This window comes from Melospiza georgiana, chromosome 10, assembly GCF_028018845.1.
Source record: "Melospiza georgiana isolate bMelGeo1 chromosome 10, bMelGeo1.pri, whole genome shotgun sequence".
In the NCBI taxonomy this organism is placed as follows: domain Eukaryota; kingdom Metazoa; phylum Chordata; class Aves; order Passeriformes; family Passerellidae; genus Melospiza; species Melospiza georgiana.
This window is the reverse complement of record NC_080439.1, coordinates 5,837,671-5,861,129: the sequence shown is the minus strand read 5'-3', so window position 1 is coordinate 5,861,129 and position 23,459 is coordinate 5,837,671. Positions and strand designations below refer to the sequence as shown.

General features: G+C 38.5%; 1 protein-coding gene across 1 annotated transcript in view; it reads right to left on the bottom strand.

The window, feature by feature from the left end:
* Window positions 1-804: 804 nt before the first annotated feature.
* The window catches only part of NAALADL2 (N-acetylated alpha-linked acidic dipeptidase like 2), a 401,015-nt gene continuing 378,360 nt past the window's right edge, over window positions 805-23,459 (bottom strand). The window contains exons 14-15 of the mRNA XM_058031067.1: window positions 21,427-21,625; window positions 805-6,853 (exon numbers count right to left, since the gene is read on the bottom strand). Coding sequence (XP_057887050.1) covers window positions 6,655-6,853; window positions 21,427-21,625 — 398 coding nt within the window. The 3' untranslated portion in view covers window positions 805-6,654. The remainder of the gene's footprint in view (window positions 6,854-21,426; window positions 21,626-23,459) is intronic.

Genomic DNA, 23,459 nt, shown 5'->3' with positions numbered 1-23,459 from the left:
ATGAAATAAGACAGCACCAAAAAAAAAACAAGCAGTATCCAAAACAATTTCAGAATCCTCAGTGTACAGGCTGAAAACACCAAATGTTTGGGAAATATTTTATTTACCTTTTTAAGGATAGAGGCATCAGCAGTTTCTGTAGCAAGTTCACCAGAAAGTCAGACCTGTCCACCACTTCTTGGGGTCACCCACACTGCTATCAGGATTGAGCTGCACAAAAACAAAGTGGGGCTACAAGGGATGTTAATTAAAAACTGGAAATGCACTGAGAGCTCAGACAAACCCTCAACATGCCACGTTCCTGTGCTAAGAGCACTGGGTGTTGCACTGCTCTGTCACCAGCATGGTCAGGGGAGTAAAGCCTCAAATGGCAGAAATTTAACAGGTCTCTGCAAAACAACTGAAAAAATAAAAATTCTCTTCAATTAGTGTCTCAAAGCATCACATTGCACACCTACAGCTCTGCATGGTAAAGGCAGCCAGTCAAGTATATAATAGCATGCATAGTAACAGTCAGGAAAGGACCTTCTTCCAAAGACCATGCTTTGAAATTCCACTCAGTCCTATCAAGTAATCCAGATGAGGTGGTGTAACACTGTCTGAACACTTGAGAAGTGTTCCATAAACATTAAAGGCACCACACATTTAAAAGAAAGACCAAGACTTCATTTCCAAAGGCTTGCTGGAAAATAAATCAAAGAGAAGCAGCTTAGATAAAGCCCTATCTTTTTTTAACCAAATGGATTAGGCAGATGAGGAAGCACACAATACATTTACACAGCAAAACTGTTGTTCCACACCTTTATTCTGATTAAATTTCTTAAATTAAGCCCTTGTATTAATTCCAACCTGTGAAATTTATAAAAGTATGTCTGCATTAATCCAACATTCATAATAGGTACAAAGTTAATTTTAGATTATATCACTTTTACATACACATTCATATTCTGCCCTCTGGGCTTACTCAACGCTTACTAAGAGACTCCTCCCAATTAAAAAAAAAGAAATACATTCTTGCTTGTAATAATCTATGTTGAGAGATTAAAGAAAATAGACTAAACTGAAATAATTGATCTTCTGATACCAAACCTTGTGGGAAATTCCATGAATAGTGGCCAAATTCTGCTGGCCTTGGTTCTGTGGAATAGTACCCTGATAAGTGATTATGGTAAAGCCAACCCTGTTGGATAAAACAGTCCAGTAAGGTCAGTAAGACTGAGGGGCAACATAATCTCTTTTGCAAATCCATGCAGGTGTACATTTTCTCCAGTTATGACAAGAGTAGAAATAACCAGCAGCAGTGGGATTATAATTAGGAAAAAACAAAGGCTTAACAGCACCATACTTTTAGTAAACATGCAGTCTAATTTAGATATTTTAAAAGCCTTTGTTTCCCAAATGAGTATTCATTATTCTTAGGCACTTCCTAGGCTGAAATGTACATGTTTAAGTACAGGTTTGTGCATGTGCCTTTCGTCCTTGCCATCCTTAACAATGTAAAACAATGTAGGACAGCAGAATTACACACAGAAGTTTGGTATTTAGCCAATATGGAGTGAATGCTGGATGGCTCCTGCAAGATCAGAGAATTTCTGTGCTTAGATATTGCCTGTTTTATTTTGTAGACAGGTAGTACCAATCCTGATTCTTTGTCTATAATTTCTTATTCATCCAACTTCAGAATTGAATTCAAATAAACTTCAAAGGTTTATTTCAAAACTTTCAAGATTATCACCTTTCTACAATGCTACTTTTGAGGGAATTTCCTGGTCCAGACATTAGAGAGAAAGAAGATAGGAAAAAAAAAAGGCTGTTTCCATTCAGTCAAGCTATAACTGAAAACCTGCTGCTTACATGTACTCAGAAGTGAATACTTTGAATTTAACAGATGATGTCTCCTTACACTTTATCCATCGGATCTGAGCAGGACTTTTCCACCACTTTCAGCTCTTTATTATGGTCAGCTGTTCCAGGAATAATAATTGAAACTTGAGGGAGGTGAGTTGAGAACTGAATGGGGAACAAAAGGCATGACTGAGATCAGAGAGAGAAAAAAGGGGGATTAACTTGGGGGGTGATTGATGAATTAAAGGGGAGCTTAAGAAGTGATAAGGAAGCAGAACGGAGACAGAAAACTAGTGGGAGTGGCTGAGAAAAAGGTGGTGAGAGATGGGAAAAATCATCTCATTGCAAAAAAGATGTGAGAGAAGATGAATGCAGGGGATTGGAGAAGATGGTGTTAGAGGGAGAAAAAACAGCCAGAGGGTTACTTGTTATCCAAGTAATTTTTAACATTATAGTAACATGTAATAGACCACAGTTATGTTTGTATTCTATATTTCAGACATTTACTTGTGTTACTGGAAACCCTGTCTGAAATTGTGTAGATTAAGCGCTCCAAAACACAACGCCTTACTTTGTTTTGAACTCTAATAGTACAAGGCTAACTGTTTTCCAAACTCAGGTCCCAGGCATGTTGAAATGAGATTGTTTTTCTGATCACCCACTCTTCTGGGACAGTGTGACACTGCTGAAATGTTACTGAGTGGCAAAGGGGAAGAACATCTCCCACCCTGAGCTGGTTTGCTGGGACAGCCACCCAGAGGAGCCACTTCTGAGTGCCACAGATCCCTGCTCCCAGCACAGGGCCTGCCCGGGAAATCTGAACTGCTCCTTGGAGAACACAGACCAGACATTTCTATAGCATTTATCAGCTTTGAAAGCCAAAATGAGCCATACAATTACCTTGCCTTCCTTTCCACTCAACACAAGCCACAGTGAGACCCCAAAGTCTGGTTACAGTAGATGCATTTATGGCCCCATGTGTGCTGATGAGGTGAGAACCTCCTAAAACATAAAGAAATCCTGTGACTGGGGACCAGGGACTGTACAAAAGACCTCAAAAGATAAAGACATTAGTTTCTATGGCTTAAAAAAATACTTTATGGCTTGAAGGACAAATCTCCTCATACAAAATTTCCAACATATTACACCTGTGAAATCCTAGAGATGGTGTCTGAGAGTTTTTGCTAGATGAAATGATAGCTACCTTTTGAATGTTTACAATGAAAATGATTACACGAATGTAACAACTCAGAAATACAGAGAGAATTTTGGAGGAGCTGTTTCTATGGAATAATGAAACACTTTCTCTGTGAGGGTGGCACAGATTGCCCAGAGAGGGTGAGGAATCTCCATCCCTGGGGTTATTCAGCAGTAACCTGAGCACAGCCCCTCCTGGGAGGCTCTTTTTAGGTGACCCTGCTTGAGCAGGGAGGTTGGAATAAATGACCTCCAGTGGTTCCTTCTGCAATACCTGAGATTTAACCTTTCCCCACCTACTGCTGCAAGAACTGAGGTCAGCTGCAGTGCCTCCTTTCATATCTCTACACTGATATACTTTCCTAAAAGGGAAGGGAGGCAGTGCAAAGAGTTTGCTATTTTTCTCATGTAATTATTTACATGTTTATCTTGATGTATCATATCACTGCAAGCAAATTAATATTTGCACAACCTTTGGAAGATATAAGGCATTTGTGTGTTTGCATATTAACACAGCTACTATTTTTCTTGGATGATAAAAACAATTCACTGCCTTTTTTAAGGTTCGTACTCAAAACCCAGCTCCCACATACTTTTTATTCATCTGCCTTGATTGTGCTTTAGCTTTTTTATGGACTCTTTAAAATACATACTAATAAAACCTTATTGGCTTTTTATTATCAACTGTCTCAACATACAAATATTGCAGGCTGCAGGGATTTTCTGGTCACTGTGAGCATGACTCTAGATTAAAGAGCAATCAATGCATTTGTTATACTGTCTCTGGCAGTTGATGCTGCTGAAAAGCTAACACATTTTTAGTATCATTCAGGCAATTTGCAAATGTACTTCTGCCTTTAAGGGTGCTCTGTTTATTCCAGTACAACACAGGAATGAAGTCAATCTGGGTAAGCTGCTATGATTTACTAACACCTTCCTTTAGCTGATGTTTCACAGCTGTTTGGGCAAAAACTCTATGTTAGAAGCTCACCAGATACTTAGGACCTTAACTTGCTGTAAATTCCTTGAAGTCAATACATAGGATTTAAAAATCAATGGAAGGATATGGCTCAAAAGTGCTTTTTTTTCAAAGCTATAATGGTACAAATATTATCATTGAGCATTCACTTATATGTAAGATCTGAACATTGAAATAAAAGCCTTCAAAAGATCTACAAGTGTGAGATGACATTAAAATCAATGCATTTAAGTCCCAAAATCGCTCATCTGATTCATCTCAACAAGAACATCTGATTGTGTCTAGAATAGACAGACATTTACAACAGCAGTGCTTTTCCAGCAGAGCACTTTTAAGTCTGTTAGTTTAGAAGTGGTTACAGGAGGACATTAGTGAGAAAACAAGATAAATATTTTATTTTGGAATTACAGGGTTGAGAAATCATCCATGAGAGATATTGCTTCCACCAGATTTCACTGATTTTGCTGAGTACACTTTGGTTGCATTAGAGGTGGGCTTGGTGGAACATTCTAAGGATGAGGAAACAGTTATTAAATTCACTTGGCAGAGTTACCAAAGGTGTTAATCTCTCTTTTGGTCTCCTAACCTGACCCTTTATCACTGAATCCCATCAAAAATTCCACAGTGAGGCAGCACTCTAAAGAAATTAAGCCACTTAATGAGCTGTTAGAAGAGTGGTCCCTGTCACAAATGCAATTCAGTTGTAACATGCACAGTACATCCCCAAGTCCCCAAAATAAATGTACAATTCAAATTCAAATATTCCAACCACTTAAATCTTACAATAATAAAAATGCTGCAGACAAGGAGTGAACCTGCATCATGAACAACATTACTCTCCAGAAGTCAAATTCTCACTGCACTAAACAAAACTGGTGCCAGCATTAGCAAAAGAATCATCATCAACTTTGCTGATCAGATGGCAAGGAAAGCCAGGAGATAATGATAAGTCCAGACAGTCCCACAGACTGGTGCTGAACAAATTCCCACTGCAGAGGCTGCTGTACAACTGCACAGCTCTGCCTCTGCTCAATCATCACTTATGAAGAAATGTAACAACAGCACAGCTGTGTGTACCCAGTCCTGGGCCATTGCTTGGAGAAACCCCTTTGTAAGGACTTTGGAAACAGAAACCCAGATCTGTAAACAGCTCATTTCTTGCTATGTGAACTTTAAAAAAATTTTCACCAAATTGTCCACTCAGAAATTTTTCTGAAAGCAATTTTTAAACATTAATACAGACACTTTTTTTCATTTTTATTCCAACCTGAAATGTTCTTGTAATGTTTACATGGCAAACTGGATAACAATACATTTAACATTTCCATTAAATAAATTATATTTAAATTCTAAGTATCTATATAAAATTAATTATTTAAGCTCTGAACCTGGAATCATTTTGAGACTGTAAAGCCCAAATAGGACTTAACAATTTCAACTGTTTGTATTATTAAGACCTGCAGTTCTCAAATGGGTATAGCATCCCCTCAGAGGACACTGAACCTCTTGATCCTTTCACACACAGATTACTTTGGCCAACAGGCAATGGTGTCATTAGAGCCTTCTACCAATGGAAAAGCAGATCTGCATTTTAGCTCTGCAATGTGCTTCACGAGCTTGTGCCTCCACACTTGAATTCCTGGGGAACAGATGTTTGTTTTCCTTGTGCTTTCCTGACAATGACCCAGGTCCTAGATGTGAGGCCTGATGGAACGAGCCAGCCTGGAATAGTGGGTGGTGTGGCCAAGAGTGATGGAATCCCAAAACTTTGCCCAGGACTTGGAGGTCTTGCTTTTATTTACAGCTCTCTGGAAGTTTAGAGAGCTTGAAGTGGGATTTTTTGGTAATGTTTGGTGAAAATTTTTAAGGCCTCCAGCCTTATAAAGACTAGGCAATTCTTTCATTTAACATAAACATTCAAAGCATTTTTGTGCAAGTGTATTTGCCGATTCACACTTTTCAAATAATTTGAAATCATCACAAAAATTTCCTCTCCTAGAAACATCAGAGAAAACAACTCTTTATTTTCATACAGAAATGGAAGAATCAAAGTTTATCTGTATTGTCAGAACTGAGGTATTTATTGTTCCACAGGAGTAAAGGTGTTGGATTGCACCCTTAAAGGTGTTCTGTGCATTTCCACTCCGCTGTTGGATACCCATGGAAACACCACATCCTTCCTTACTCTGAATGGAGTAAGGAAGAAGATGAGCTTGCTGAAAACATTAAGAAACTTGAGTCATGTTTTTCTGACAGAGGAAATCTCCCCTGGCTGCACATCTGGGGTGTCTCAGAACCAGGGCTTCAGCACATACCTGGTACTCCGCATGATTGAGCTCTTAGCCATAAAAACATATTTCACATACAAAAATACAGCAGATGTCCTTCCAAAAATCATCTCTGAAGCGTTACTCCCTCTCTTTAGGTTTTATACATTCAGAAACAGGCATTTGAGATATATTGTGAACAGTGCAAAATACTGTTTGACATTTCCTAAACCACGTGTTGCAGTACCTGTAAGCGCCAGCTGAAGGAAAGGCTGAGAAAGGTTTGATCCTCAGAACAATTCTGGTCCAAGTTGAACTTCTGTTTAGAGAGTTGTAAACAAATGTCTTAGAATGCAGAGAATTCTCTCATTTCTTTCCAGCTAAGGCAGTCTCAAACACATCAAGTCCTGCTTTGAAGTAAACCTGAGCTGAATTGATGCTGTTCAGCACCTCTGACAAAGCTGCCTGAACAGTCTCATTTGACTGATGTAGTTTGCAGTGCTCCAGTGCCTCCAGCAGCACTGAAAACTGGCTGGTCCTGTCATCCAGTCTGTAAAGAATATTTCTGAAAGAGAACAAGAGAGAATGGTAAGATTTTTACTCAAAAATAATCCATCAGATGCCATCAAGTATCAAGTATCAGCCACAGCGTACAGATGATACATATTATGCACAGTAAAGCTGACCCATGGCAGATTGAGAGACAAATGCATATTTATTATGCCTCTATAAACTGAATTTATTCACTGAACTACATGTACTTACATTGGAGCAGTTACTAAATCCATCAAAGAAGTCTCACATTCCTCTCTGACCATTCAAATTTTTATTCAAAAGCATAAGCCTAGACCTGTCACACCCCTCATGAAGGATTTTGTGTCTCAGATGAATTCCATTTATTCCCCTCTAAAAAGAGTTTGGTTACTGCTGTGAATCCTCTGCATAGGTTTGTTTTTGTTTTTCCTATCTGCTCACATTATTTATTTCACTCTTCAGAGGTGAAATTCCAGCTGCACTGATGCCAATGGTAAAACTCTCCTTGCCTTCAGCAGAGACTTCATTTCATCAATAATCCTTTGTGGTTTCAGAACAAGAGTAACCCACCTTTAATGTCTCACACTAGAGGAAAGAAACAGCACACACAGCTAAACCCTTGTGAAACAAAATCTGTGTTACCCAGTAATATCTGCAAACAATTTTAATGGTTTGTAGAAAAACAGATGCAAGAGTATTGTGTGATCCCTTGGAAATGTAATTTGTATGAGGTGGGGAAGGCTCAGAATTCAAAGCTAGTCAGTGATTTTAATGGGGCTCTTTGAAGCAGGCTATAAATGTTATCCAAAACCAGGTGTAATCATTATACTAATTAGAAGAGCACATAAACATCATAAACCTCCACCCAGGAGCTCCTTTGATTGCAAACAGAAGTGAAGGAAATTTGAAACAGGAAAGCTACAGTGATTTGGTGCAGGACCTTCTCCTTAAATACAGGACAGGTGTTCAGGGCAGGGAGAGGCTGTGTGGAGAACACAGCAAGAAACAGGACAGCTCCCACACTTTGTTAGCAACCTAATGGCATGACAGAACAGGCCAAATGGCAACTCCAAATTAGTAATAAAACTGCCAAGTTTATTTACAGAAGACAGATGAACACAGAAGTGCATCTTATTCTGTGAATCACCTAAGTGCAACTCTGCCTGGGGGAAAGGTAACAAAGCAGACCAATAAACGACACCACAGAACACCCACAATCTTTTGCCATGTTTTCCAGCTTTAAAAAATGTTTTGAATGAGAGGTCATTTTTTTCCAAGATACGAAATATCTCCTGTCCTCACGAGGCAATTTTTCAGTCTCTGTTTTTACCCCCCAATATTGGGTATACACCCAAAGCCAGCAGTGTGCAGAGGGAATGATGAGTTTTTCATCCCCTGACAGCAATACATCCATACAGTTCAAGGGGTCTGCAATGCAATGCATTAGAGATCTAAACAGAAAAGGGAAAGGGTTGGAATCCAACACTGCAGCAGCAGGGCAGTTTAAACAATAGGTCATCACTGCCACAGACCACTTAGACAGAAACAGGTGAGGAGTATGTGCAAGAACAGCTCAGTGGGGACAGAAAGCCCCATCAAGAGGGCAGAAACAGGCAGATGTGGCAACAGCATCCTCAGCTTGCACTGCAGCAGCCTCAGAACCCTTAGCTGGAGCTGATGCTACTGTTCCCTGTCTGTGGTGCAGCTCATACTCAAAGGTGACTGTCCCAAAGCAGCCTCTGTGACACAGTAAATAAAACTGTGTATGTTGAGAGCCAGATAAATTCTTGGTTGGTCTGTTTTTAAGGATAGGCTGTGCTATGGGAAATACTGCATTTTTCAAAGCAGGGACTGAGTTTGCTCCCTCAGTTCAGGGTCTCCTGCTGAGATCAGTGCAAGCAGAGCCAGGCTTTTGAAGAACTCTCCTCTGTAGTTCCTGGAGTTCACAGGGAGAAAGAAGGCTGCTCACAGCCCCTCAAACACCTCCAACAGCAAGGACACTGCTAATCACATTTCCTTCTACCCACAGGGGAGATCTGTTTGCTGGTGGCTGGGAGAGTTTGACTGAGCTGGAATTCTACTCCAAATGCCTACAACACCGGTGCCCTGATCTGTGTTAGGATATCTCTATTCCTTTAGGTCAACTTATAAAAACATCACAAGACAGCAGCCATCAGCAGAGCAACACTGACTCAGTGCCAGAAACAACTCTAAAGAGAGGATGGTCTGAACATTGGAACATTTGGGACTGCTTGAGACAATGTCTGTGGTGAATAGGAACAGACCTCATGTCCCATCATCAAATGGACTCTAAACAAGGCACACAAGCTAATAAAGATGGTTTACCCTGACATGCAAGGGTGTTAACACAGTTTAAATCTACTGATGTGATTTTGGAATCACTGGTGATTCCACAGTAAATACAAAGGCATGTGATCCAAGTGAAAACAAGAACTGCTATCCCACCCCACCTGAATGCAGGGCAAATTACTGTCTGATGAGAGCTTAGTTGTTTGATGAATGAGACAAGCAGTCTACTGTCATAATTTTAAAATAATATCTTAACTTCTGAAACAGTAATATGACTTCAGAATAGCTGATTACATAGTAGAGCAGAACCTAATTTATATTTTTATGCATGCAAATACTAATAAGTAACATAATAAAGCACCTGGTTTTTTCCACTTTTCTGCTAGGAGTTCTCACTGGGATCTTGTATTTTCCAATTACTTATCTTCGCTTGGCAAGCCATGCCACCCCTTTGTTGCACAAAATGATTTCTCTCTTTATGCATGTTCATGAGAGTCAATTTATACAAGTTTACTTCTTATCTCTGCTGAAGCTTCATCAAATGAAAAAAATGGTCAGTTCAGTTTATTACTTCCAAGCCTTTACAAGTCAGAAAAGTGTTTTCATTAAAGATTACACACGGACTGAAAAACAAACCCCAGCCATTTCATTGACACAAGGTATCACCATGTGCCCACAACATGCAGAATGATAGCAAGAGACTTTAATTTACACTGTGAAATTCAATTACTTAAACATCCCTTAACACAAATTGGTTTTGAAGCCTACACCTCTAAAACAACTCCAGCCTCTGACCTAATTGCTTAAGTATCTACCTTCATCTTTAACTATTTAATCTTATGAATAAAATTCACACAGTCAGCCTGACCCCCACCAAACAAAAAAGAGACTCCTAAACAGAAAACTGCAATAAATTATTGATGATGCTGATGAAATTACAACACACATCATTCATCCTAATGGGCTTGTTTCTATGACACATCCCAGTGACCTGAAAAGTGGAACACTGAGGTAGGAAACTCAATTAATAACTTCAGGTAGTACCACTGAAAGAGATAAAAAGGCTACAAACAAACAAAAAAAAAAAACCAAAAAAACCAGCAACAACAAAAAAAACAAACAAAAAAACCCCAAAACAAACAAACAAACAACAAAAAAAACCCAAACAAACAAACAAAAAAAACCCAAAAAAACCACAAAAAAACACCAAAAAACCCCCCCCCCAAAAAAAACCAAAAAACCCAGCCTTAGCAAAGTAAAGAGACTATAAAGAGAGCCTCTACTACAACTTATTTATAAATCCTTGGCAGGCCTAGGAACAGAAGCATTCCTGACCAAAATAATGCCATTAAATTCTGTTCTGCATAACCACAAATAAGGAGGCACAGTCACACTCACCAGACCAGAAGGAATTTCACAAATTCTTGAATGACATATCACACTAGAAATATATTGACTTTAACACAACTTCAATATTAGAGCAACTGGACAGTACCAGATGAAACAAGATTACCACATTATTCTTGTTATGAAAAACGATTTTTTAGCTTACAAGAAAATTTTGTCTGTGGGTAATGTGCAATACAAGATGAATTATTCAGGCACTTACAGACTCTCATCTAACAGCCCACGTTAGAGATTTTGAAAAGTAATTATTAAATCATTAGGACATGATGGTAAGTCTAGTGCCCCACATGAAACGAGTGCAGGTTTTCTCGGTGGAATCACAGTAAAATTGTTTAGAGATAAATGCTGTGGGCAGCCTCTGTCTGTTCCAGTTATAACACAGTGTGTTATGACTTCAGCATCCTCACAAACTCAATTTTGTAATTCCCTGATTTGTTTTTTCTTGTACTCTCCAGGGAAAAAAAAAGAAAAGAGAAAAAAGCACACCAGAACAAGGATTCTCTGAATTTCCCTTTCTCCTGATACTGTTCAATTTTCAATGCACTTTTCTTACATTTAGGAGTCTGTTTTCATTCATGTTTATAAGACATAAAATATGATTACTTTGGTAAATAAGTAAATGCACTCTCATAACAATATTTACATGTTGGGACTTCCATACAGTGGTTATTCATTGTAGGACATAAAAATATCACAAGATCTTCTCTGGAAACAGCACAAGATGATTTATACTGGTTTATTCATTCAAATTTGCACCTCAGAAAATTTGCAGTGAACATGCAGAATGTTTCCTTCCTTCCTCTGGGATCCTTATCTTTTGATCTCCAATGACTGTTCTCCTTTCCTCTGTTGTTTTTTAAATCTTTTTAACACTCACGTGCAGTTTTGTTATCTTACCTGTTTTATTTCACAGAAGCATTGTGGCAGAAGGTTTATAATTCTAAAATTATAGCTGCTGGCCATGTAAAATTAGCTTTTATCAGGAAGAGATACATGCCCTGGTGGAGTGTCATTACATGTCATTAGAGCTGATCCAGAGGAACCCCTTTTTTCCCTACAATGCTCATTCCCTGCTGGATTAAATGCTGGAAGTCGCTGGGGCCATGGGATGGAACAACTCACACATGGCCAGGGAAGATGGGGATGTGGCACCCGACTCTGCTGTAAATGTCACCTCTCCTTCACTGCCCGAAGTCCCCACAAACCCAGCACGTCATTTTTAAGGATCCCCTGTTTGTAATTCCTTGTTCCCAACTTTTGTTTCCTACACATCCTCTCCTTTTTTCAAAGAGCCACCAGCTGCCTCCCCTTAGTGCTCTCCTTACAGGCTGCAGAGGGTTCCACCAATCCATATTGCAGAAAGTGATGTATTTAAAATCATGAACACTCAGAGGTGAGTGCCTGCCTGAAAGGGATCTATCTGCATGTTATCAGCAGTTGATAAGCTGCAGGTAATCGAGATATCAAACCCAAATAAAGCATAACCAACTGAAAGGCATTTCAAAGGCATCATTATGAGACAGTGGTAAAGCAGACACTCTCTCCCTGCTAGACACAAATTTATCTTGCATAAAAGACAGGCATTAGGACACCTCTAATTGAGTCAATTGTGGCAAATGGAGGTTGTGGTAAGTGGGCATGAACAGAATCCTGTTGGGACATGGGACCATGAGGAGGTAATTATCCCAGGTTTGAGTACATTTCTGAGAGGTCAGTTTTAAATAGGGTTTCTTTAAAATATTAATCCTGATTTTGGCAGCTCTGTGAAGTGTCTCAATGCTTGGCTTGACTGCCTGCCAAATAAACAAAGGGAAAAAGAGAAGCCAAACAGGCTTACAAGATACATTATCTTTTATTTCCCTACAGTTCTCTTTGATTGCAGTACTTTTTAAAGGTAAGGGATGAAACACACTAATCTCTCACAGAAAGATCACTAAAGCCTAACCTAACCCTAATTCTAGCCTAAGTTTCAGCTTGATGCACCTTGACAACTTTAAATCTTTTTGAGTGTCTTGAGTGCACCAATACCAGATTCCAAAGGACATGTAGGAGCATCCAGAATCCCAAACAGAAAGCAAAAGGTCTATTAAAGAATTTAATCCAAGAAAGGTTGCTTGAGAATATTTTTATCACCAAAACTCAATATTCACAGAGAACATTCACTTTCATTTCTGTTCTGAAATGTGTAAGGAAACTATTCTTTTGATAATTAAATGTCTTCTGCCAACAGAGAAGACTGACATAAAGCTAACAATTCTAAGCTTGATTTTCTGATAATAGGACAGTGTTCTGCAATGGCTGAGAAATAATGTGAATACAAAGTCTTTGACAAGCTGTAGCCGAACTTTTTCACTTTTGTTAAATAAACAATAATTACATCACTTCCTAATTTTTGTGACTTTTGATAGCAAACAGTGTCTAGTGTAATATATAATAACCATGAATAAATGGATGCTGGCAAGTAGCAGATCATAAGTGGACTGATGTTCTGGAACAGCCTCAAGTAAAAATAATGGAGCTAAGAAGCCTGACTAGCCTAAAGACTGAGTTTGAGTAAAATCAGCCTGAAATAAAGCATCTATTTGCCAATGCTTAACATCAACATTACCATGCACTCACAGGTTTTCTCTTGGCGAAAATTTGCTGGGTTTAGGAGCTGATTTATTTCTTGCTTTGGAGTAAACAAGATGACTAGGTAAGGAGAATCCAATCTAGAGCTTCAACAGTACAGAAAGACTTCACAGAAGTGAACTAAAAAGATACAAATAGGATGCATTTGTTCTTCAGAAGCTGCAAGTCACCATTTATCACTACTAAAGGGCAGTCCTCTAATTAGGAATAATTTTCTCTAGAGTTTCACAGAAATTAATTAAGCAACTTTATGCAGAAATTCCTGAAGAAGCCACAGAACCCACTTTGCCACAGAGCTTCCAAACCCTGTATGCATCTGATGGAGAATGATGCATACCCTATGGAGATGTAAAAATTCCCTGAAAACCCACCAGCACTTTTTCTGTCGTTCCTCAGAACAATGATTTACATTTGTACTTAAAAGATTGATGATGCATTGAACAAAATTGATACAACTGTATTTTAAAATGTTATTTGCTGCCAGCAACTGCTATGAAATATTCTTTGTTAAGTTTCAAATAATGTAGCTACATTGTTGGTAACAAATGTAAGCATGTTGTTCTCTGAATGATTTATGCTACACTCGCTTTTCAAGTGAAAGAAACATATGCTTGTGTGGATGATTTGGAGGAAACTATCTGTCTTTTAAGGATGTCTCAGTCTCAAACACTCAATTCAAAGCAGATGTGCTACTATTTTGAAGAACTTGAGGGAAGTGAATTAATAAAATTATTTCCAAATGGCTCACAGCTGATGTTCTGATGACTTCATAGGGCTTTTTATTTAGAAATCATGTGAAATATCCTCTTCCTGAGGAGGAATCCCATTCCCAACCAAAGCAGCAGGCAGTGTCCAGTGCTCAATGCAGGAACTGGCTTGACCTTGATCTCCAGCTCTGATCCTGACTGGGTTTATCACCCTAAATAACTCTGAGCCAAGTGACATGAGAGCATCACCACAGGTCATTATCATTAGAGTTAACGAAGGATTAAAGAGTATGTCATAATACATAATACATCTTTAAAGAAATGCCCAAAGTTATATCATTATTGCCTGCAGTGGCAGGTACACACACACAAAATTAACACTTCTTTTAAGCCCCAGTTAAGGTAATTTTCCTGTTAATGATCTCATCAACACATTTGCGAGCTCTACTGCCTGGGTAATATGTTAGTGGGGGAATATTGCATATTAACTATTTTCCCAATGAATTCCATTTATTTTTGTACTATAGTCAAGAAGTGTTCTTGGCTAATATTTCAACCATATATATATGGTTGAAATATAACCACTCATATATGAGTGGTTCTTATCTGTCATGATCAAAAATGTGGATTCAGATATTTCTCGGATCTAAAAAATGCTACCAGTCCTACTGTTTATAATAAATATAAAATAATGTATAAAATATTAAGTTTCTGTCGGATTTAATAAATTATTCAGAATCTAATACTTTGTATAGCTTCCTGAGATCACAGCAGATTTTTTTTTTTCTAGAACTAAATATTCTTGCCCTATTTAGCACCATAAGTGCAGACCGAGCAAGATCTGCCAGCAAGGGACATGGAGAGGAGTTGCATGCTAACCACAAGAGTTGCTGGAGGTTGGCATGAGAACTCTGCACTGAGCTCACAGAACAGCTGTGCCAGGGCTTTCACAGTCAGCACAACAACTGCTGTGAAATGGGCTAAAACATCCACTAAGGACACATATTAAAATAAATAAATTTTACAAAAAAAACTCAACCCTTTTTTTTCTTTTTTTGCAAGACTATGCACACTCATGGGAAGCATGAGGAATATTATTTCCTGGACACAGTCTTGTCTTCAGGACAACTAATGCTGGGTTAAATTACAATATAATATTTACTGGATCTCAAACATAATGGGTCTGATGTATTGTACAGAGAGAACTCTGCAAGTATACAAATCAACCTAATTAAAAAGATGCAAGAAGATTCATGGGAAGTACATAGAGGAAAAATAAATTAATATATGTAAAACCAGGTTTCCCTTCATATCAGGGAAGTGAGAAATCTGTTTTCAAGCCATGACATAATCCCTGATTACAGAGGTTTTCTGCTTTTGCAGGTGTAATGAAAAGATTTTCATGTTCCCTGTTTAAATAAGCTTTAAAGTCTGCCATAATTACAGCTCTGCAGATGGCTAATTCAGTAGTATTTATGCAGCAAATGCTCTTTAAATAGTAAAAATTTACAAGACAACAAATACAGTCATTAATTCATGGCCGTTACTTGTATCGGTGATTCCAAAGGCGAAAACATCTCAATTGCACCTCAGATGGATCAGGTGTTTTGAGTATGACTATCACTCACTTTATTGCATCTCCTCAGTATTAAGAAAGGGCATAACTCAGCATCATTATCAGTCATGAGAAAAATAATAACCATAGCAGGAATTTGTAAGAGCATTATCAGCCTAGTAAATGCTACTGGTGTGTGCTAGGATAAATGTGCTGCTCCATGCTTACAACTGCAGAGACCACAATCACACCGCCCAGACACTGTAAAGTTCAAAGGGATAAGGCAGAAGAAAATGGGAAGGCATTTTGGGTGTAAAAAGTACATTTGGAGAAATGCTTATCAGAGAGAAGGGAGCTGAACAACAACTGCAGAACTGAGAAACACCAGAGGAGGATTAGAGAAACAAGTAATGCCACTGTTCACAACTCCATTTATAAGCCATGAAAAAAATCACAGAAGAAAAGGAGTTGCAAATTTTGAAAGATGCAAAATATGGGGGTCAAAAGTCAGGAAGGAAATCATTGCTGTCTTGGAAGACAGAAATTCATTTATTCTGACTGAATGGCAAAATCTGAGGTACACTATTCTACATTCTTTCCTTCTCCCCCAACATAATTCTAGCATTGTATTTACAAATTGCACATGGCAGATAATAGAGACAGAACATTATCTACTGCTGCCAGTGAAACACGAATTATTTCAGTATTTCCCACACTAAGGATCATTGACACCGTAACAAATCATTCTCTGTTCCACATAATACAAAGCAGAACAATAAAAATACTCCATGCATTTGGTTCAGGTCAGTCAAAAAACATCCCAAATACTACTACAAAGGAGACAGGAATGTTTTCTACTTGGAGTCATAAATGAAGAATTCAAAATGAAAAAAGAAATCTCCAGAATTTATACAATGAGACAGAACTACTGTCTTGGCTAGAAGCTCAGGGCTGGGGCTTTGTTTTATTTTGCAGGTGACATTGCACTCCATGTTTACCCATGTTACTCTTTAAGATTAGCAGGATATTTGCATCTTTAAAGCTCATCCTCTGTAAATCCAATGAGCAGATTGTTTACACGTGGAGATATAATAAGCTCTTTAATTTTCCTACTAAACATATCTCTGGAAACTAGACTCTTAGGGCATGTGTATTCTGTAACCTGAGAATCTGCTGCAGTTTACCAGCAAAGCAGAAATAAATCCTGTGGAATATACACATGTCAGGAATGTACATAACAAATCTCAATCTGAAAGGAAAATATTTGTTCTGATGAACAACGCACACTTGAGTGGCACGAGTTCAGTGCAAGTTGCCTTTTTTGAATGGTACTGAAAACACCTTTTGACTGTTCTTTCATTTCATTATGTCAAATTCAGGCTGCACAATCTATCTTTGCTTACTGCCAGTATTTTGTTCAGTGCATTAAAATGCACCCATTTGTTGTAATTCTTTAGCCCAATGAAGTGTTAATGTCACACTTGGGTATCTGTGATGAAAAGAAGCAAAAGGAGGAAGTTTAACTGATACAAATGAGCAATAAAAACTGCTGGAGTTCTTTGCTGAAGACACAGATTGCTTTCAAAATCCTTGCTTTTCACCTACTTATTACTCAATTCACTCAATTACATCTATTAGACAAAACACAACCATCCCTGTAAAAATTCCACAAAGAGTGGTGGCAGATGCATAGAGCCTTAATGGACAGGATAAACTTGGCATGCTAAGATAAAACATTTAAAAGAAAGATTTTACACATGTTGACTTTGACTTTTTTATAAAACTGTTAAGAGAACTGTCAGTCAGGACATAACTGATCCTTAGGCAAGGGTCTATTAAGAATAAAATGCACCTAACTGGAGCAAAAATGACAGCCTGAGCCCTTGTACGCCTCTTTTTGGTTTTAATTTTAAATACTGAAGACACAAGCTGTGATTTTAATGACTCTCTTAGGTTTGAAAATTTTGGGGGAGCATCCCAGGGGATTCTAGGAAAATTCTGCACGGTTACTACAGGATTCATCTGGTATCAACAGCATGCCTGAAAGTTAGACCTGGAGCTGAAGAAATGTGACACTTTCACTGAGACAGGAGATCTCCCTGCACTGAGTGTGCCATGCCTGATATTCCATGAAGTTCGCTTTATTATCTCGTTTTTTTTTCAATATTATTGTGCTCTGCCCTTCAACACAGGGAGAGGCTCTCTGTGAGTACCTAAGGAGTGCACACACAGACCTGACAGATACATCAGGCTGACAGCTGGCAGAAATTCTGGGAATCAGTAAATGTAAGAAGTGCAACAAAATATACAATAAACAGGGAGAACCCTCTTACTGAGCCTAGGCAAACACAAGACTTGAACTCAGTATTTCTGAACGCCAGGAAGATCCACACTGTGTTGCCCTCCCTGATATTGGTGCCAGTGTTTTGGTCAGTGTTTCTGTAGAGGGAAAAGCATGCAAAAGCATGGCATGATCAATATTTATGGAATGTTTTTATGGCTCTGGTGAGGCTGACCATCTCATGGAGAGGACAATGTGCTTCAATTGTTTTTTTCCCCCTGTGCCTAAAGTAACAAAGCCTCTGTTCTTACATTTACCTTGTAGATATCACTGCTGTGTAATCTATGATTATTACCTTTAGTAGCAAAATATGATCATCAGAAAACACACAGAAATGTTCCATACAAGTATACACTGAGAGAGTGGAAAGCAAGAAATGGCTAAAGGTGAGAAACAGATTTCTACTGATTATTCCATTAAAATAATGGCAAATTATAAATCCAAATAATTATCAGTATTATGATTATGCTATGAGAAACAAAGAGAAATAAATGAAAAATACCAACAGCAATCCTATTTTATGCCTAGAAATTTGTTCTGAAAATAGAAAATCTACCCAGAGTTACCACTGGGAATCAAAGAAATACTTCAGGTACAACAAAACTCAGCAATTTTCTCCTAACCCCAAATCAAGTCCCAGGGTAACTTTGGCAAAGCAGGATATTCCTCAACCTATTATTTTTCATTCTGCCTAAATTTCTGGATAAGACTAGAATACCCTGATTAAAGCTGTACTTGTGTATTTCAGGCTCAGCTGGAAATAGAGATCATGGGGAACGTGCTGTTGTCAAATTTGCAGTTCAATGTCAGGAAGTTCAGGTAAGAGGAACGAGCATCAAAACTACAGCATTTACTGTACTGAACAACCTGCCAATGTCAATCATGATTACTGAAATTTAGTCAAATATCCTAATCCAATTATTAAAAAAAAAATAGTAATTTGAATTCTTCTAGTAAGTCTGATTATATTACTTCTCATTATAGATGCAAAATGTATCAATTATGCCCAAATATTGCCCTATGACATTGACTGGAATGAGGCATTTAATTTTTTAAGGACCTATATATAGTTAAAGACTATAGCTAAGGGAATGTGTGTGCCAACTAGAGGAAAAAAAAAGATATATAAAAGTTGTATCAGTTCCCTTGTAGTGGAGAAGCACAGGAAGGTTACAACACTCCTGCAATAAAGAAAAAAGCACCTTTCTTTTAAATTCAAGTTCTAGGACAGAAAACACAGTATAGATCCAGAGAGCTGTGAATTAGGACAAACACAAGGCTAAAAATGATGCCTAAAACTTCAGCAAATTTGTCAAGTGCTTTGATTGAGGTTGAGAATATGAGTCCAAATGGGTATACAGGAAGCAATCATTTTTTCATGAAGAATACGTCCTTTACTGTGCACACAAATTCTTCCTCCAGAAGGCTGTAAATTACAGTATTTATGGAATCTTAATGATCTAAACACAGTTGGAGCCTGAAGGTCAAGGCTGCAAACTGCATCCTAAATTTCTGTTTACAGATGAAGCACAGTATTTATTGCTGTACTGCTTGTGCTGCTATAGTTAAAGGGCTGCCAGCATTTCCATTATAAACCACTATTTCAGGGGTTTATAACTTGCCTATCAATCTTCTGACTGGGATGAAACATGGCATACAAGGTCCTGGCTGTGAGACTGATTTTTTGGTTTGTTTTCCTTATAAAATGACAACAAGAATAAGCTTAAAGTTTTACAAGAAAAAAAAAAAAAGAAAAAAAAAGTGCATTAGGCTTTTCAAGTATTTCTAGTGTTCTCAGGACACAATTATATCTTGAGAATACAAAACATATTCACATAACTTCATCAATTAACAGAAGGACTTTCAATCCCTAAAAAATGAAAAATAATCTAAACAATACTTAGAGGCTTTTTATTTTTTAATTAAGCAAACGTTCTTCAGATTTTAAATGGCAGCAAAGGACATCAGCACCCTAACAGTGTCCTTGGCTCTGTTTATCTGTGTAGATTTGCCATTAAAGGTAACAATTACACACCTTGGCACTGTACAAAGGTTGTATTCTTTTTTAATGAACATCTAAATGATGACACACAAGGTGTCCTTTGCTGTTGTATATTCCAGATGATGTCAGGTAAATTTATTCAGAGTAAAGTCAAAGCCAATGTTTCCTCCTAGTCTTTGAAATCCTGTACTGTTAAATCGTGAATCAAATTTAATTAAATTGGAGGGCAGCAAGTACAACATTTTCACTTCCACAGTGTCTACTTTGCCAGTGTAAAAGTACTTTTGCTCTGTACTAAAGTACTGTGGAAAGCAGGTGAAAAATTTGTTACTTTATGTTTGCATATCTAGTAATTACATTTTGGTAAATAACAAACTTAATAATGCAAGTGCTGCAAGAACTGAAATATTAGAAGATGTCAAAAACCCTTTCCTTATAATCTTAAATTTTGATATAATTTATTTTTACAAATAAAGAGCTGGGCCAAATTCAACAATGTTGAATGTTGCTGTTGCAATGCAACACATAAATATTACATTATTATTAAACAGGTTTTTGGCTCCTTTGCAGCACCATACCAGTTCCGACAAGACAGACAGCGCTGCTAAACCTGGAATATTAGACTTTATCTAATCCCATTTTGGCTTATTTCTTTAAGTTACGAATCCAGTCACAGCAGGAAGGAAGTAAATTAGCCTCTCCCCAAATATAATTATTCCATTTTCTTTATTACAGCTGTAGGGCTTTTATTCACTGACACTTTTGAGCTCCCCATAACTACCTTGCTTTTATTTCCCCTTTGCTTTTGTTAAAAGATGACTGCATTTGTTTTATACTATTGCTAATAACTGGAAGAATCCCTCCTGTGCTAGAGCTTTCTGCTTTCCTTCCTCACCTCTACCACTTGTCCCTTTGATGTCCACTTTTACACATTCACTTGCACGAGACACTGGGTAATTTTTCCCATCAACTGAAATCAAAGTGCAGTTTTGCTACTTCAGATGGTTCTGGTGAGAGATAGAGACCTGCAGACTTCTTAGAAAGTAAAAGATGGGATGACTACGACATCTTAAAACCAACCTGGGTAGTGCAGCTGAATACATATCAGAGAGCAATTCCAAGCAGAGACAAGATGTTATGAGCAGTAACTGACTCAGGCCTCCTCATTAACTGGGATGTACTGCCTTTAACTCGCTGAAATGCATCCAAGAACGCTGCTATATAATTAAATATGTTAAATAATGCTACACAGTATCTTGTACAATTCTGAATCTTCAATGAACTGTACAAAGTTTTAAATAAAATATAGGTGGAGCTTGTCAGGCAGTATTAGACTTCAAAATATTTTCTGCTTCTGAAAGCTTCCTGTTCCATGTGACACACGTTTCTGCCATGCTGCCTGGGCTGCCATCACACCATACGTCTTGTTAGCAGCAATGCCATGACAGAAGTGCTACAGTGCTGCATTCTAATGACCCCTTGCATTGTAGTGAATTAATGTTTTCTGCAGAAAGGGCTTGATAGGAAAAAAAATAGCTTTAATTCTGGGTACTCACTGACGTCTTCTCTTTAAAGACAGCTCTGCGAACCAAGCAGCGGTGAACACCATTTCAGCCCAGCTGCAGAACGTGTGGAACACAGCGTACCGTACCTGTAAAGTCCTGGAGGAGCTTGCTGAAGCAGGAAGCTTTTCTCCAAGCCTTGCAGCACATCATTGAGCATCCTGACTCTGACAGGGGCTCGCTCCTGGGGGTCATTGGCCGGGCGCATCTCGTCCGACTGGAACAGCTCCGCCGTGTCCCTGAGCCGCGACGCCACTGCCAGCAGCCGAGGGACGCCCGCTTCATCACCTGGCAGCAGGGACAGCAAGACAGCCACCAGTGATTCACTCACCACTTATTACTCTTGCTTCCAAGTCAAAATTAATAGTCCAATTAAAACCTGAGCCTCTCCTTCCCCTGTGAGCAGCATGAACGGGGTCGAGGGAAGCCATAGATCATTCCGTGTAACCTCTGATCTGCTCTTCAAAGATCAATTTGGGCTCTGATGCTTTAAGATCTAATAAGCTGTGAGGAATGATTTTTTGGGGTACAGCTTAAAATCTAGCATTGGAAAAACAGGCATGCAGGAAGCAATGGTTATAAATCAAGAGCTACAACATTTCCTTCTGAGACTGAATTTATTCAATGCCATTTGATGCTGTTGCTCCTCAGCCTGCAAGCTTGTGCTTGGATTCCATAATGACTGCTATATAGAATATTTTAATATGCAGAGTTTAATTGAATTTGATTCAACATTTTAGAATCTTAGAGGTTAACAGCAATTGTAGAGGGTTATGTGCAATTTCTCCTCTTAATCACTTAAGTCATATGCCAATGAGCCAACTTTAATTGATATCCAAATGCATATTCTAATCCAGTCAATATTTTCAAAACTTTTTAACTTGGAGTGTTAACTATTGCTTTGTTAGCAACCCCACTCAGACAGCAAAAGAATAAAAGCCTGCATCACCTAGGAGCACGCCACAATTTCAGTATTTCCCTGTTCATAGTCCAGAAAGAGAAATGTGAATTGGAGCACTGTGAATGTGCAGCCTCCTCCCACCTGCAGTGCAGGTGAAGAGTGTGGCTCCTTTCCCAGTGTGTGCATGGACTGCCTTCATCTTTACAAGCACAGGGAGAGAGAAAGCAGAGCCTGAACCTGATAAAAAGTCAAAAGCAGTATCAGTCAGCACAAGCATTTCCAGGATGCAGAAATTATCTTTAAGGCCAACATTCACTTCACCTATTGACAAGAAATCCAACTATGCTTAGATATTTCAAATAATGCCTTAATCAACATAAACCATGCAGCTCTAGGAGCTGTCTCATCTCTACCTGAATGTGCAAACCTCAGGGAGTTCTGTGCCTTAGTGACTGAGATAATTAAGCCAAGAAAGTGGTTCAGGACTCAAGTTAAATGAATTTTCAACTTCCTTGTCTAAGATACACACGGAAAAATCACAAATAGTAATTGGGGAACATTGATATGGTTTAACCTTAGCTGGCAAGTACCATGCAGCTGCTCACTCACACCCACTGGCTTCCCTGATGCAATGGAGAGAGAATTAAAAAGTTAAAACCAATGGGCTGAAATTAGAACAGTTTGATATATAATGATGATGATCATAAGAACAACAGTAATAATATAGCATCAAAAAGGGAGAAAACCTAAAGAGAGACATAAAACCCAAGACAGACAAGTGATGAGCAATTTTATTGGGGTGACCATGTTGAGTCTGGCCCCAGCAGCAATCAGACTCCTTGGCCACCTCAGCTTAAACTGAGCCTGATTTCTCTGGTATGAAATGCCCCTTTGGCCAGTTCAGGTCAGCTGTCCTGGCCATGCTCCCTCCCAGCTTCCTCTAACTCTTCTCTGGGAAAATATGGGAAACTGCAAAGTCCTCAGGGTAAGCACTACTGAACAACGACAGAAACATCAGTGAGTTACCAACCTTCATCTCATCCTAAATCCACAACACATTTCAGCTACTAGGGAGAAAATTGACTCTACTCTAGTTAAAATCAGGACAAACACCAACCCATTTCTCAAATTATTCATGGTTGGAGTCTGAAAGGTAAGCAAATAATAGGGACGGAAAAGCAAACATGTGTAACTAAGAAACCCAAGGAAATGCCTGAATAT